The sequence below is a fragment of the Gopherus flavomarginatus genome, chromosome 5 (genome assembly GCF_025201925.1).
Source record: "Gopherus flavomarginatus isolate rGopFla2 chromosome 5, rGopFla2.mat.asm, whole genome shotgun sequence".
Lineage (NCBI taxonomy): Eukaryota > Metazoa > Chordata > Testudines > Testudinidae > Gopherus > Gopherus flavomarginatus.
In genome coordinates, this window is record NC_066621.1 from 112,939,580 (window position 1) to 112,954,874 (window position 15,295).

At 42.0% G+C, this 15,295-nt stretch overlaps 1 protein-coding gene across 5 annotated transcripts in view; it reads right to left on the reverse strand.

Moving 5' to 3' along the window:
- The window catches only part of BAZ1A (bromodomain adjacent to zinc finger domain 1A), a 107,129-nt gene extending 94,444 nt beyond the window's left edge, over positions 1 to 12,685 (reverse strand). For 4 of the 5 annotated variants that reach the window (XM_050953846.1, XM_050953845.1, XM_050953844.1 and 1 more), the window contains exons 1-2: positions 12,566 to 12,685; positions 2,937 to 3,215 (exon numbers count right to left, since the gene is read on the reverse strand). In XM_050953846.1, coding sequence (XP_050809803.1) covers positions 2,937 to 3,215; positions 12,566 to 12,678 — 392 coding nt within the window. In that variant the 5' untranslated portion in view covers positions 12,679 to 12,685. Of the gene's footprint in view, positions 1 to 2,936; positions 3,216 to 12,565 lie in introns of those variants that run through there. The other variant, XM_050953848.1, reaches the window with a different exon arrangement.
- Positions 12,686 to 15,295: the final 2,610 nt, after the last annotated feature.

Genomic DNA, 15,295 nt, shown 5'->3' on the forward strand with positions numbered 1-15,295 from the left:
AACAGCTAATTTAGACCCCATCATTTTATATGTATAGCTGGGATTATGTTTTCCAATATGCATTACTTTGCATTTATCAACATTGAATTTCATCAGCCATTTGTTGCCCAGTCACCCAGTTTTGAGAGATCCTTTTGTAGGTCTTTGCAGTTTGCTTGGGACTTAACTATCTTGAGTATCAGAGGGGTAGCCGTGTTAGTCTGGATCTGTAAAAGCAGCAAAGAGTCCTGTGGCACCTTATAGACTAACAGACGTATTGGAGCATGAGCTTTCATGGGTGAATACCCACTTCGTCAGATGCATGTAGTGGAAATTTCCAGGGGAAGGTATATAAAGGCAAGCAAGAAGCAGGCTAGAGATAACAAGGTTAGTTCAATTAGGGAGGATCAGGCCCTCTTCTAGGAGTTGAGGTGTGAACACCAAGGGAGGAAAAACTGCTTTTGTAGTTGGCTAGCCATTCACGGTCTTTGTTTAATCCTGAGCTGATGGTGTCAAATTTGCAGATGAACTGAAGCTCAGCAGTTTCTCTTTGAAGTCTAGTCCTGAAGTTTTTTTGCTGCAGGATGGCTACCTTTAAATCTGCTATTGTGGGTCCAGGGATATTGAAGTGTTCTCCTACAGGTTTTTGTATATTGCCATTCCTAATATCCGATTTGTGTCCATTTATCTTTTTCCGTAGAGACTGTCCAGTTTGGCCGATGTATATAGCAGAGGGGCATTGCTGGCATATGATGGCGTATATTACATTGGTGGACGTGCAGGTGAATGAACCGGTGAAGGTGTGGCTGATCTGGTTAGGCCCTGTGATGGTGTCGCTGGTGTGGGCAGAGTTGGCATCCGACGAAGTGGGTATTCACCCACGAAAGCTCATGCTCCAATACGTCTGTTAGTCTATAAGATGCCACAGGACTCTTTGCTGCTTTTATCTTGAGTAGTTTTGTATCACCTACAAATTTTGCCACCTCATTCTTTATCACTTCTTCCAGATCATTTAAGAATATATTAAATAGGACTGGGCTCAGTACAGGACTGGGCCCTGTGTAGAGGTAGAGACTCAGAGTATATCTACACTATACCGGCTTAGTTACTTAACTGTAGCTGCGCCGCCATAATCTCATAGCATAGATGCAGTCTACATTGACAGAAGGGGTTTTTCGTATCAAAGCAGGAACATCACCTCCCTGAACAATGTGTTGATGGAAGCATTCTTCCATTGACATAGCTATCCCCACACTGAGGTTAGGCCGGCATAGCTACATCGGTCGGGGTGTAGACCAGGCCCAAGAAGACGACAATGTGAGAGTGCTTATATGGCAAATTCAGAGACATCTGAAATTCGCCAATATTCCACTGGAGCACAAGGACTCGTATTTTAATTATTTGATTAAAATCCTATTTCCACTACATAGTACAACTATTTCTGTATCTGTACTGCCATGGAAAAAAGGCAAAGCCAGGAACCATATGAAAGGGTGGGCCTCAATAAATATGCAGACCCTGTCCCCTCTTAACATATACAGGGTTTTGCCACAGATCTCAGGGCATCCACAGGCTGCTGCGTCATCCCATCCAACTACTTCATGGCATGGCAAAGTTTGCCTCGCCCCCAACAGGACAAAGACCCAATCCAGCAAAAGTGTATACATATGCTTAAATTACACTGTGAGTATTCCCATCAATGGGACTATTCAGTGTAAATTTAAGCATGTGGACATCTTTGCATGATTGGGATTTAAATGAAAACTTTATGGCTTGAAAATAAGAACATTTCCTGGTCCCTTCAGAGAAACAATGTAAGGGAAAATTCAACCCAACTAACACACTTATAGCTAACTATAAACTAATGGATTCAAATATGAAAGTGATCACATCTGAGACAAATACCTTTAAAATTCAGGATTTCTCCAACCCTTAATAATAGTGGCCTCACCACTCATTCCCTTAACTAAAAGCTTCTGTAACTCATACAAAAATAGTACCAAAAAGAAGCATTGTTAACAGCACATAAAATGGTCGTATATACAATATGAGCAGAAACAACTTTAAAAACCTATTAAAAATATGTGTATCCTGGAATGACCAAATATTATATCCCTCTATCACCATTCCCCACTTTTCTGAGCATGTTCCCGTAACAAACTAATGCTCTCGGAATGGAAGTGTTTTTAGTCTACCAATTACGAAATTTGGATAACCCAGTTTAAATTGCTTATTTCCCTTTGTAAAATTTTGCCACTTTTGGGGTACAAAAATACAATTTGGTGACTTCCACACTACTTCACTCCAAAAGCCTTATCAAAGAAGTCTTTGAGGAAATGTTTAGCAGTCATTCATAATGTTCCCTAGCTGATAATTACATATCACTCCAAAAGTTTGTACATCTGTTACCTACTACATCAACTAATAGTTTGTCACCAATGTTTGTATCATTTTTGCACTAAAAGAATCATGATAATTTGCAAACAAACATTTTCCTGTGTTCCATTCAAATAACCTTTGATCACACAGCATGTTTTTTGGACCTTAATGGATGTCAAACCGTCCAAACTCCAGCCCACTCTATGCACTGCAGCGGCTTTCCTTGACAGAGGGCTGAATGGGAATTCCTTCAGAACACATCAATGTTACTTCAGGATCAACAGGACCGCTCTGGAAAAAAATGCCAAGGGGCTGGATGTGCTGCCTCCAGCAACCACAGTAACTGCCAAGCCAAGGAATAAGAAACTGAGCCCAGGAATCCAACCCTCGCCACTAGTAACACAATAAACAGCATTAATCACATGGCTAGCCAGAGACATTGTACTTGTCCTACAAATAGCTTGTTACAGAATTCATAACCCCAAGTTTTGTAAAAATAAATACATGAATAAGTAAATAATAAAAATAGATATACCATAACACATATTTAATCAATAATACATATAAAAGGTGTTTACCTTGCACCATTATTTCTAACTACTTCCACTGTTTCGCCAACAAAATATCGATCCTTGACATAAGCAAAGATTTCATCACAGATTTCATGAAGTCGTGAGCGATGGGTTAAGGTGGCCAAATACAGAATTGGAACTATGAGTGCCTCTGGAAAACTCTGAAGATTAAGTCTGGCTTTCTTTTCTGATTCCAGTGCTTCCTGATATGTGAGTCCAGGTTTACCTGTGACAGCACAGCTCCATACAAGGCTGTTACACAGAATGGTGCGTTCAAAAAAGTCACTATAATGAAGAAGAAAAAAAGAGTGAATAAAATTCTAGCTAACACTTACAGTTTAGTCACGGCAATATGGTGTGACAAGTTTTTGATCTATTAAGTGAAAAATACTCTTTACACGTCTAAAATGTAAACATTGCACTGCTTCTGTTCAAGTTGTAGATTGTAGTATCTTCAGACTTAAATTACAGTCATCACAGTATATCTAGAACACGTTATTATTGGCTCTCACTTCATGATGGAACACTTAAAGGGTCATTTTGTCACTTCTGTTCAACCCAATATTTCAGTTCTTGATAAATCTACTACTGTAGGGCCAAAATTTGTTCTCACTACAGTCTACATGCAGCAAAACTCCCTCCGATTTTAACTGGGCAGTGTCAGGCCCTTAGGCCCTGCAAAGAAGCACACATACACGAGTAATTTTATATATCAGAGGAGTCCCACTGAGTTCAATCAGACTACTCATGGGTGTAAATTTAACACCACCACCCCATGTATGCTTACAAAATCAGCATTTAAAATTGTACAGGTATAAAATAGTCTGGCAATTTTTTTTTCTTAGAATGGTTTTAATTTATTTGAGTTCCAGTTTGCTTTTCAGCAGTCAAAACTCTTAAGTGCTTTTGAGTGTTCTGGCCCATCAATGGGGAAGTTAAAAAATAACACCAAGCCCTTTTTTTACATAGTTTTGTTCTTTCACTGTTTGCATTGCTCTTATAAAAGCATTAAAATATTTTTTTCTGCGGATTCTTCCCATCCCCCTTTTCAATTTGGCAAATACTGATTTTTCTTCCACTCTTGGGTTCCAATTAATACTGAAATTACTATGGTTATTCTTGTTTACTTCCTGTTTAGAACACCAGCATAATTTCTATAGTATTGATTATTCAACAGCTGTTGCATGGTGAGCCCATCACAATATTTTTTGATGAACCTGGCAAAAATAGTGGTTTGTTAAATTAATTTCTAGATGGAAGAGTTGATTTTTTTAAGTAAATGTAGAATCAAAGCCATTTAGTAGACTATAGTTATGTTAAAATACTTCACATAATGTGGATCAACTAGCAGTTTGACAGTGTGCCTTTAAACAAGTATTCCTTAATGCAGTGTTTCCTAAACATTTAAAAGCTGAGGACCACTTCAGCGTAATGAAACCAATCATTGCCGTCTGCCCTCCACTCTGCAACCTACCATGTGTTGTTATAAATTAAGACACACGACAAATTTAACATCTTCTGTGTCATTTCAGCTAATCTATCATGCCACATCCCCACGGTGTCCACTCCATACCTTGGGATACACTGGTATACATCTTCATAATGTGATACTTTTTTTTTTTTGCATGCTTTGATGATGAGCAAATCAGTTAACAAGGGTGACATTTAAAGTATTTATCATTGTCATCTGAGTTAGCACCCAATGAAGTGAATGGGGCAGCTCACACCTCAGAGCTATTGTTTTAGGCTCTTTACACACTCAGTCAGACATCTGTGGATGGGTTACATTTGCTTCACCTTTTCAAAGTTTGCATTGCAACCATAACAGCTAGATACAAACACTGTGTACATGAAAGCTCAGACTCTACAGGACAATTGAGAGTCAGGCTGTGTCTCCCAGCTAGTCCTCCACACGCCTTCAAAATGGGGGCTTCCCACACATTAGCAAAACTTCCTTAAAAGAACACCAGTTTCTTTACTTTGTGCATTTCACAGCATCTTTGGTCCCAATTCTTCAAAGACTAATGCATGCGCTTAATTTTTACACCAGGAGTAGTCTTCAACGCATATAGTTAAATATTTACTAAATCTTTGCAGGACTGGAGCCTTTGGTGTATAGTTCCACTATTTCCCTGTCAATCACTTAGTTCTTTCTTTGCTGAGGAAATTCTTAGCATTATCAACTGGCAACCAGAAAATTTTTTTCCAACTACCCTATATACTCGTTCATAAGCCAAATTTTTTTAGTAAAAAAGGGAAGCACCAGAGAAGTGGGTCGGCTTATGAATGGGTATAGAGAGGGAGAGGTGGGACATAGCCCCTCCCACCCCCAACAGAGGGAGCAAGGAGAGGCAGCAGAGCCAGAAGGGAAGAGGTGGGGCCAGAGTCTCTCCGCTTCAGGCCACGCTGCTCTCCCCCAGCCTCCGAAGCAGATACAGCTCCGGGGCTGGCAGGCTGCAGCCCTGCCGCTCGGCCCCACCCCCAAGAGCACGCTGCGACCGCGCTGCCCGGTCTGGCCCGCCGGAGCAGGCTGCCGGAACAGCTCCAGCCAGGCCAGAGACATCCTCTCCTGGCCCTCCCCAGATAAGGTGGGAAGGGATAGGATGGGGAGAGTGTGGGGGGTGGGGTCATGTGGGGTGTAGTCACAGAGGTTACTCCCCTGACCCCCCGCTTCTTCCCTCAAAAAACCATTTCCCCAGCAGCTGCTGTCCCAGCCCATCAGGGTAAGCAGCTGGCACGCCAGGACATTTTGTTTACTTAGGTTTACCTTCCTGCCTGTGAACGCTTGAGGTAAACAAACCGTCTCAGCCCACCAGTGGCTTATCCTGATGGCCCGGGAGCCAAAGTTTGCTGACCCCTGAATTATAGGGTCAGCTTATGAATGGATCATAAAAATTTTTTACTTATCCATTGGGGGTGGGTGGAGCTTATAAATGAACCGGCTAATGATCGAGTATATACGGTAAGTTTCAGGATATACTATTTAAAAGATGCACTATCAGAAACTGAAGTTTTTAAAAATTTGTTCACTTGAAACATAAAAATCCAATTTATAGTGTCCCTTTCAGGGCTGCTACCTTTTTCTGAGGGAGTGGTGGAAACAGATATTTTGTCCCTCGGCCTGCGCAGCTTCCTGCGGCCCCCATTGGCCTGGAGCAGCGAACCGCAGCCAGTGGGAGCCACGATCAGCCAAACCTGCGGACACAGCAGGTAAACAAACCGGCCCGGCCTGCCAGGGGCTTTCCCTGAACAAGCGGCAGCCCTAGTTTGAGAAGCACTGATTTAAATGACACCTTCAACTTAAAAAAAAAACCAAAAACCACACATCTCTCAAGTAAAATCTACAAGTAAATTTGTTACAAGCGAAAGCTAAGATTACCATGACTGAAACAGATTTGAGGAAAACATTTTTTTTTCCAATCATTCTACAACACTTCGTGTATCCTGTTTCTCTGTAGTTAGTTTACTCTTTTGTTTTGTGTGGGTTTTTCCACATACCAGCATGGAGAAAAAAATAATTTGCAAAAAAAGTAAATGTGCTTATAAAACTATCAAAATAGTCACAAAGACACAGGAGTAGGCAAACTCCCTGAAACTATCTTTCAGCTCTCTCTCACTTTAAAAAATTGATTACATTTAATCTTGGCAGCATCCCTTAACTTTAGCTACAAACAGCACATCAGACAGATAATTTATGTCACAAGGCATTAACATCTTATTGTAACATATTAACGATTTCACTGAAACTGGGTCTGAGAGAACAAAAATCCAACACCATGTCAATAGATTTTTAATATTCCTGCACTCCTGCCCCATGGAGGCATCTTTGTGCCATTGTAGTTATGTAAATAGAAGCTACCAATACAGCTAATTAGTGGTAGTTACAATATTCTATATTAAAAGAAATAGAAAAATAAAAGGCTTGATTGAGCATACTTCATGTTGCATTTAAATTCACAAAAGCAAATACAATTAGAGTTAAAATTGCAATTGTGTCCTTATCACATCCCTTTAGGATGAAAAGCTGTGACATAGATGGCATTTTACGATCACCCACTTTTCCAAGCTCTCTGCACCTGAACACGTTGGGATGAAATTCACATGGAATGGCAGTTGAGGCCCATTACAATGGACCCTTCAGCCTACATAAACCCCATTTGACTTCCATGGGTTCCGCAGTAGCAAAAATCAAGTTGCAATCCAGAGGACTAAGTTGGAGTTTCTTTTGTTGGCGGCCTTTATGCTAAACCATGAATTTGAATGGCATGTTTGTATTTATTTTTATAAATGTACACAGTATTAGCAATGTAAACAGTTAACTTTATATGCAAGAATAAACCCATTGACAAAATCCTGGGCAAAAGCCTTGAAAAGTCGTTCAATCCTGTTACTAAATAAGTAAAAAGGATTTATTATGAGCCAGATTCTATTAAAAAAAAAAAAAAAAAAAAAAGAAAGAAAGAAAGAGATTGCATCCAGTTTCTGCACTGAGAATCTTTGTGAAAGGCCGCAGAGGTCTGATTTAGGAGTTTCTGCAGCCTTGTGCAACGGTCAAAATGTGTGTGTGGTTCTGATTAAAATGAACATATTCAAATGTTTCCTCTTACTCCAAGACCTAATAAATATATATTTTTATTGTTGAGTGTGTCTAAGAATAAGCTTATTTCAAGTCAATTTATTTTTTTAGAAAGTTTAAAATGCTAAGGAAAGAAAGTTTCCTTAAAACAGAATTAAAAACACAAGCATCAAATACTGCAAAATGTTACTTCATCCTGCCATATGCTAAACCCAATGTAAAGGGTAGAAAATAAATGATTATTCTGAATTTAGAAAAGAAAAATCTTTTCTCAAGCCAGTCATCTTTTTTTTAAAATATGGATCCCTGTCGGCATCTAACATACTATGTACACATAGGCATGATGTTAGGATACTGACTTACAAGGATGCTGGTGTGAATGGCATTTCCTGTGTTCCAAAATATCATATCTTCAAAAGGGGTCAATATGAAATGCTTCAAAGCAATGTACAAAACACCCCCAAGTGAGCATTATGGACTCATCAGCCTATAGTTTCTTTCTAAGCTCCTTAGTTAGAGGTTAGCTATACCCTGAAGAATATATTCCAAAATTCTGGGTTTCTCTTTAAAAAGTAATATACCAACACTGTAATGTAACTATGTATGCTCTCCTTATCCATTTACACATTTTTGGAATTCTGCTAAACTATTGGCATCAATAATATCTGGTGTCTATGTGTTCCACTGGCTGATTGTACAGTTGAGTAAAAAGTGTTTTCTTCGATCAGTTTCAAATACGCTGACCTTCAATTTCACCAAGTGTCCCATTGCTCTTATGAGACGGACACTTCTGTTTGCCCTAACTACTCTTTTTATACCATTCTTTATTTTGTCTCCCTCTCGTCCCCTCTTTATTTCTCCTCTCTGGACTTAAAGATTCCCAATCTTTTCAGTCTCTCTTCATATGGAAGAAACATTGCACGGCTCTGCACTTCACATTCCACCAGATAGTACCATCAATTTTTAAAGGGCTTTACAATTTTTCCATTCCATTTCTCATGCAACCTAGCGTTTGTTTTTTCAGATGCTGCTACACACCAAGAGGTGTTTTTCATTGAGCTGTCCACAGTGATACTCAGATCTTTTTTCTGACATGTTACAGTTAATTTAGAACCTATTAAGGTTCTAAACAGACAGAAAATGCAAAAGATCTGTGTGTATTGTGTATGTGTTATCAGTACACTTTTGTACTGGAGCAAGGCATGGACCTTATATTCTCATCGGGAAACAAGGCTTAACAGCTTTCATATGCATTGCCTTTGTCAAATCTTTGAAATCTCCTGGAGGGACAGAGTCACCAACACTGAGGTGCTCAAGTGGGACAGTATACCCAGCATGAAAACACTCCTCAAACAGAGACACCTATGATGGCTTAGGTATGTGTGATGAATGATGGGCACATCTCATCTCAAACAACGTCCTCTACAGAGAATTGGCATCTGAAAAAAGATGCAAAGGATGCGTTTCAAGGATATTTGCAAGCGAGACCTCAAAGAAATGGACATGGATGTGGATAACTGGGAAGATCATTCTCAGGACCACAGCCTTTGGAAACAAGAGCTTAACAAAGGTCTCCAGAGTTATGAGAAGAAGCAGTCCAGCTTAGCAAAGGAGAAAAGAGCTCACAGAAGTTAGAGCCCAAAGGGTCGAAACACCACCTTTAAATGTGACAGATGCAGCAGAAACTCATTCTCTCGAGTGGGTCTCTTCAGCCACAGCCATGGCTGTCAAAAAAGCAACTGAGTAAATTCTTTACCTCTCAGGATGCATACTCATGGTCTCTCAAGACTGAAGGATGCCTACTACTACTACTAGAAAAGGTATGTGAATAATTTAAATTATTCCTTCCAGCATGCAATATCTTGCAACCATCAATACTGAATTTAATCTGCCACCCTGTTTAATTCCCCAGCTTTGATAAGTATCACTAAAGATTTCCAGATCTCTCTAGTCTTGATAACCCTAAATAACTGTGCCAGCTGCAAATTTTGCCATCTCACTGCACAACTCCTCTTTTGTAGATCATAGAATTATGAAATATTATTTCACTCTATTGGAAAATAAGTTCTAGATCACTAAAAAAGACTTTTTAAAATGTTAGTCCTGCTGAGTTCTACATGCATTAATTGGTTATTATCATGACCGGTGTCCAGTTATAAAGGGATGATACAAAAATGTAAGAAATACATCTCTATTACTGCTGCTAATAGTAATTATAATAGTAAATTTGCAGCCAGATGATTTCCAAGTTTGTTGTTTGTGCAAACTTGCAATAATACAAACTCTTAAGCACATAATGTAAACTGAGATGTCTAACACCTAATGTGCTAGATCCAGCCTATATGATGTATTTATGTGGCCAATTCAGATTCTGTGCAATCTGGACTTAAGACCTAGAATCTTTTTCTTTTTTTTAAAATGGTTGCAAAAGTAACCTATATACAAAGCGAGTGTACACTGAGTCAGTGTTGTCTTCCCAAATGCACAGAGCATAAAACAAACAATGGTCTGGAAAGCGTGAACTCCCCAGCCCTCATAAATCTCATTGGCCATGTACAGAGAAGGAAGAAAGGTAGGTTTTCCAAATGTGTTAGCTAATGCACTTTTAAACACCACTCTCAGTTAGGGTACACCACAACCAGCTAACACAATTTTAAAGGGGTTAAACTATGACTATACAAGTTGTTAAGTGATGTTTCAAATCATATTGGCTAACTTGATTTAAAAAAAACCCTAAAAACATACCACCTTTTCTTCCAGCCTAAACACCACCAGAGACAAAGCAAGGGGAAGAAAAATAGATACAGGAGAACAGGCAAGTGCAGAAATAGCAGTGGTCCAGAAAGTGAGAGAATATTTTCCTACTGAGCGATATCTAATACGATAAATAGTAACTGAAAGTTTAGTTAGTATATGACGTTAGTTAGCCATATTCAATCCTTGCATATATATGCAAAGTATCATCCGATCTGGGGGAAGATTCATTGAGACCTGAGTGTAGTATGTAATCCAAAATTTATCCTCCAAGCCTATAAACCAGATTTTAAAATGGAATTTGGCCCTTTCCAAACAATGAGTGACCGTCTTATTTTCTTAATCTTCACACCTCTCTAAATGCACCTGGGATGTCATGAGAGCCAGGTATAATACTTTGATAACAATAACTCTAATTTATAAAAGAAACTTTCAAAATAATGGAATTATGAGAAGTTTTATGTTCTGCAGAAAAACTTGGGTCCTTAGGTTCCTGCCCTTTACATCCTTGAGACCTCAATACAAACACTTCCGAACTACCTTTCTTAATAAACTTTCTTTCGGGCTTTTGTTTTTGAATTCGCTCCTCCACTACTTTGCTCAGAAAACCCTTTCAAAAGTACTTAATCCAACTTCCCTTAAGGTTTTGTTAGGTGAAGTCTATTTGAGTAGCAAAACAAGTCCAAGCATGAGAAGACTTTAGGTGTGCTCTAATTTCATACGCTGTGAATAAAAGTATTTCTGATTTAATCTCGCTAGGCTGCATTTATTTAAATAAATATTATATATATATATATATATATATATATATATATATATATATATATATATATATATATATATAAATAAAAGACAAGATTTGATTTTTGGGAACATTTTGTGGGTGGATGGAAGTGGTTACTTAACATTCATATCGTAGAAAGAATGCTGGATCAGATCGTAAAGTTAAAAGGGTCAGCTTTAAAAATATCATCTCTCTCTAAAGACTTCTTACCCACTGCTGTTACAAAGTAATAATTATAATCAGCTTAAGTGAAAGAGAATAGAAAAAAATAATCGTCTCTGCTTTTTTAATATACCTTGTACATATGACAACACTGCTTCACAATCTTGGTTGGTCTTTAACACAAAAACGGGAAAGAAACACTTTAAAAAAAATAGGAAAATTATTGTAAAACTATAAATCTTGGAGGAGGAACCTGAGGGGCAAGTGTACTACTTGAAACCCTGCTGGGTTTGTTTGGGGTGTTTTTTTACTTAATTAAGTTGGTGTTCCTCTGACATAGAGAAGCTCAGTTACTTATTAAAGGGAGCCATATAAGACCTTAAGAGGCTCCTCTAAGCAGAGAGCCTGCAAAGTGTTTGGGATTAAAGATGCTACTATAAAAACCCTGATATTAGTGCCCTCAAGGACAGATGCAACATTCTCCGTCCCCAGCAATCCTCCTCAACCGCAAAGGACGAGTCTCAGGGCTGCAAAGCTGTGTGATGAAAGAACCCCCCTACTATTGCTTAGGTGCCCGAGCAACGGCACCTGCCGGGGCAGGACACGTTCAAGACCGGGAGCTGGGAGTGAGTTCAAACGGTCACCCAGCAACTCCCACCCCAGGCAAGAACAAGGGGTTAAGTGTCGGGGGGGGGGGTGCAGGCTGAGTTGACGCCACATGCTGCGCCACCCCGGCCCGGCTGCTACGACAACAATAGTGAGGCCGCTCGCACATGTCAGGCTCCCCCCGCACACAGGGACCGCCGCTCCCCCGCGGCGTTATTTAAACCGCGGCCCGGCCGCCGCAGTCAGGCGCGCGGCGGTTCAGTGCCGGGCGGCCCGGTGACCGTTGTGCCCCTGCTCTAGGCGCTGGGGCACACACCGAGGCCTAGTAGCCGCCGACATGCGGCTCCGGCTGCCCCGAAGGAGCAGGGGGCCGGGCCAGGCACTTACTGCCTCCCGCTCAACTTTCACTTCCCCGCCGCCTCTGGCGGCCCGCGGCCGATGACACCGCACGCGGGGCAGCTCGCCCAGCTGCTTCCCGCCGCCCCAGGGAGCCCCGGCCGGCAGAGGGGCGGCGAGTGACCTCCCTTCCCTAACCCTGACGAGCCCCCGGGGGTGAGGAGGGCATTCCCCGCTCTCCGCGGGGCGCCACCCCCCTTCGCTGGAGAGGAGTACGGCTCGCCCGCCACAGCGCTCCCAGCGGAGGGTCCCCGGGGCGCCGAGCGGGGAATCCCCTCCCACCCCAGATGTCAGCCGTTCGGGGGGTTAAACTGCCCTGGCCCGCCCGGGGAGCGGTCACGCGGGGGGGTCTCTTACTCGTAGTCCCTGAAGATCTCGTTGGTGACCCTGCAGTAGAAGACGCGCTCGTCGGGCCGCAGGTCGGCGGGGGGCTTCTTCCTCACGAAGGGCTTTCGGTGCAGCAGCGGCATCGCCCCGACCCGCTTCAAATTGGAGGGAAAACGAGCGTGAGTGCGAGCGAGCGGCGGCGGCCTGGGGAGGAGGGAGCGGGGCCCGGCGTGTCCCTCCCCCCAGGAGAGCCGGGGAAGGAGTTCGGGTCGCGGCGGCACAGGGATCCAGCGGCAGCCTTTTGTGTGCCTGACACGCCGCTGCCTGCCTGGGACTGTGAGGAGGGAGCTGCGGATCCTTCCTCCCCCGCCTCCTCCTCCTGCCTCACAATGGGGCCATGACGCCGAGCAGCAGGCGGAGGCGGCTCCCCCCCCGCCCCACTGAGTCACACAACGTGCTCGGCTCGGGGATACCCCGGCTGCTGCGATCGCGCTTTGTCTCCTCCGGTTCCCCGGCCGCAGGGTCACCCTCTGACCTGCACACGCCGGGCCGGACACTAACTTCCACTCCTCCTTCGCCGCCGCCTCCTCCTCCCTACACAGCAAACACGGGGGGAGGGGGAGCGGTGATCACTTCTCTTCCTCCTTCGCTTCCTGCCGGGCTAGTGTCCAGCGGGACTCTTCCCCCCCACGCGCGCGTCTCTGCCGGGAAGGGTATACTGGGGTCACCCTTTTCGTTCCCGGCTGGTGTGTAATGGGGACTTCCTTGTCCGCCCGTCTGGGTGGTGTATAATGGGGTCTCTCCTTCTCCTGCCTACCTGCTGTTTAATAGGGTCCCGACCCCCTTCTGCCTTGGTGGGATATGAAGAGATCCTCTCCTCCTCGCTTCTTTTCCTCCTCTTGCTCTGCTGTCTTCCCCCTCAGCTCCTGGGAAGTTTTTGATCTACTTCTTCAGCTCAATGAGGAAGAGCTGCTGGGAGGAGCTTTTCACTTCTCTACCCTACATCTTTATTGGCCGCCCAGTGCCTTCTCGCGTGTGTCACACAGGAAGACAGAGAGCTACATTATTAATTAATGGCTGAGAAGACTCATCCTCCATTTTTGAATTATCAGCCTAAAGATCTATGGAGTGAGGTGGGTGACCTATATGGGGCAAGGACCTGAATCCACCTCATCGTGTGGTACCCAAGCAGGTTGGGATTTTAATGACACGTCACTTGAACACTAGAGAAAGCTGGTGAGGGAGTTCGTGTTCAAAGACGGGAATAAAGACCTTTCAAATTCCGTGTCACATTTTCTTCTCTCTTTAGAAATCCCTGTTGCTACTTCGAAAATTCTCTCCGTGCACACTCACACAGAACCCTCGCTGACTTCTTCACTTTGGAAAAAGCCACTGGTCACAGTACATGCTCAATTCATCAGGGATCAAATATCGAAGTACTTTATAGTCTCTTTCATACAAATTGCAATCTCAGAGATTTTAGTGCTGGTTGTACAATTATGGAGAAATGTCTCTCTTCCATTATTTAAGACTAAAATTATATGTTTCTATATAGAGAGTTCAGGTGGAACAGGGACATATACTGTGGTTAAAATTATTCTCAAGTATAACTCTCATACATGGTTTAGGAGTGCCTGGGCCACAAAGCATGACCTGCTACCTTCAGCTCAGCTGGTCTAAGGACAGGCAGGCACTACCTTACTAAAGCACATCTTGTTGTTATTGTTCTTAAATTGATTTTTATTTCAATAAATGTATTTTAAATATATTGATTGAGCACTCAAGTTTGCTAGATGCTATACCCTGAGGATTTTAAAATGTAAGGTGCCAGCCCTGCAAAACACATGGATAACTTTATTAACTCAGTAGGATTATTTACATGCATATAAGTATTTGAAGGATTGGTGCCTAAATAGGAGTTTACAATTTAAAGCCCTGCTCTGCAAATACCTGCACTTGTGTAGTCCCCTGTGCTTATCAAAAGTTCATGGACTTTGCTGACACTTCATGCAGGTGCAGTGATCTGCACTAGTGTAATTTGCATGATCAAAGCCTAAATGAAAGTTTCCATGATATAGAATCATAGAGTTTGAATTATTCTGCTGGGTGGAAAATCTGGTTTTGGTCATTGACATTTTAAGTGATGTTTATTCCCAGCAGTTAGTCAGTTTACAAAATGTTTAGCTTAAATTATTAATAGGATTTGTCCCAAGTCCACTCCAAATTTCCTACCCTTTTATTTTCTCTATTTGCCAGCGTCCTCCACTCTTCATTATAAATTAAGTTGTAGTGAAGGGCAGAGTTGTGATTGCAGATTAATGCATTTTTTAAAAAAGTATTTAACAAGCTCCTATGAAATCATGTTTTTGTCTGTTTTGCATCAAAACCTTACAGTGTTTGAATTACAAATACTGTGGTAATGGCATTCAGCAATGCCAATTCTTGTGATTTCATGGTGAAGTTTGCAGTATATCACTGTCTTAAAGCTCTAACTCCTGGAGACATGATTAGATGGGAATCTCAGCTTTAATTTAAGAAAAAGTTTCTACCTCTGAAGGTTGCAGACAAAATCTTGAAAATGAGCACCCTGAAGGCTGAAAAGACAGGAAATAAAATAAGCCCCAAATTAATTACTTATTAAAATTTAATGATTCTGGAGCCAATATCATGATTTTTGAATGGTTGGGGTTGTCAATACTGCATTATTTTAGAACTAATTGGCATCCATGAAAAATTCATGAGTTGATAGAACTGTTGACA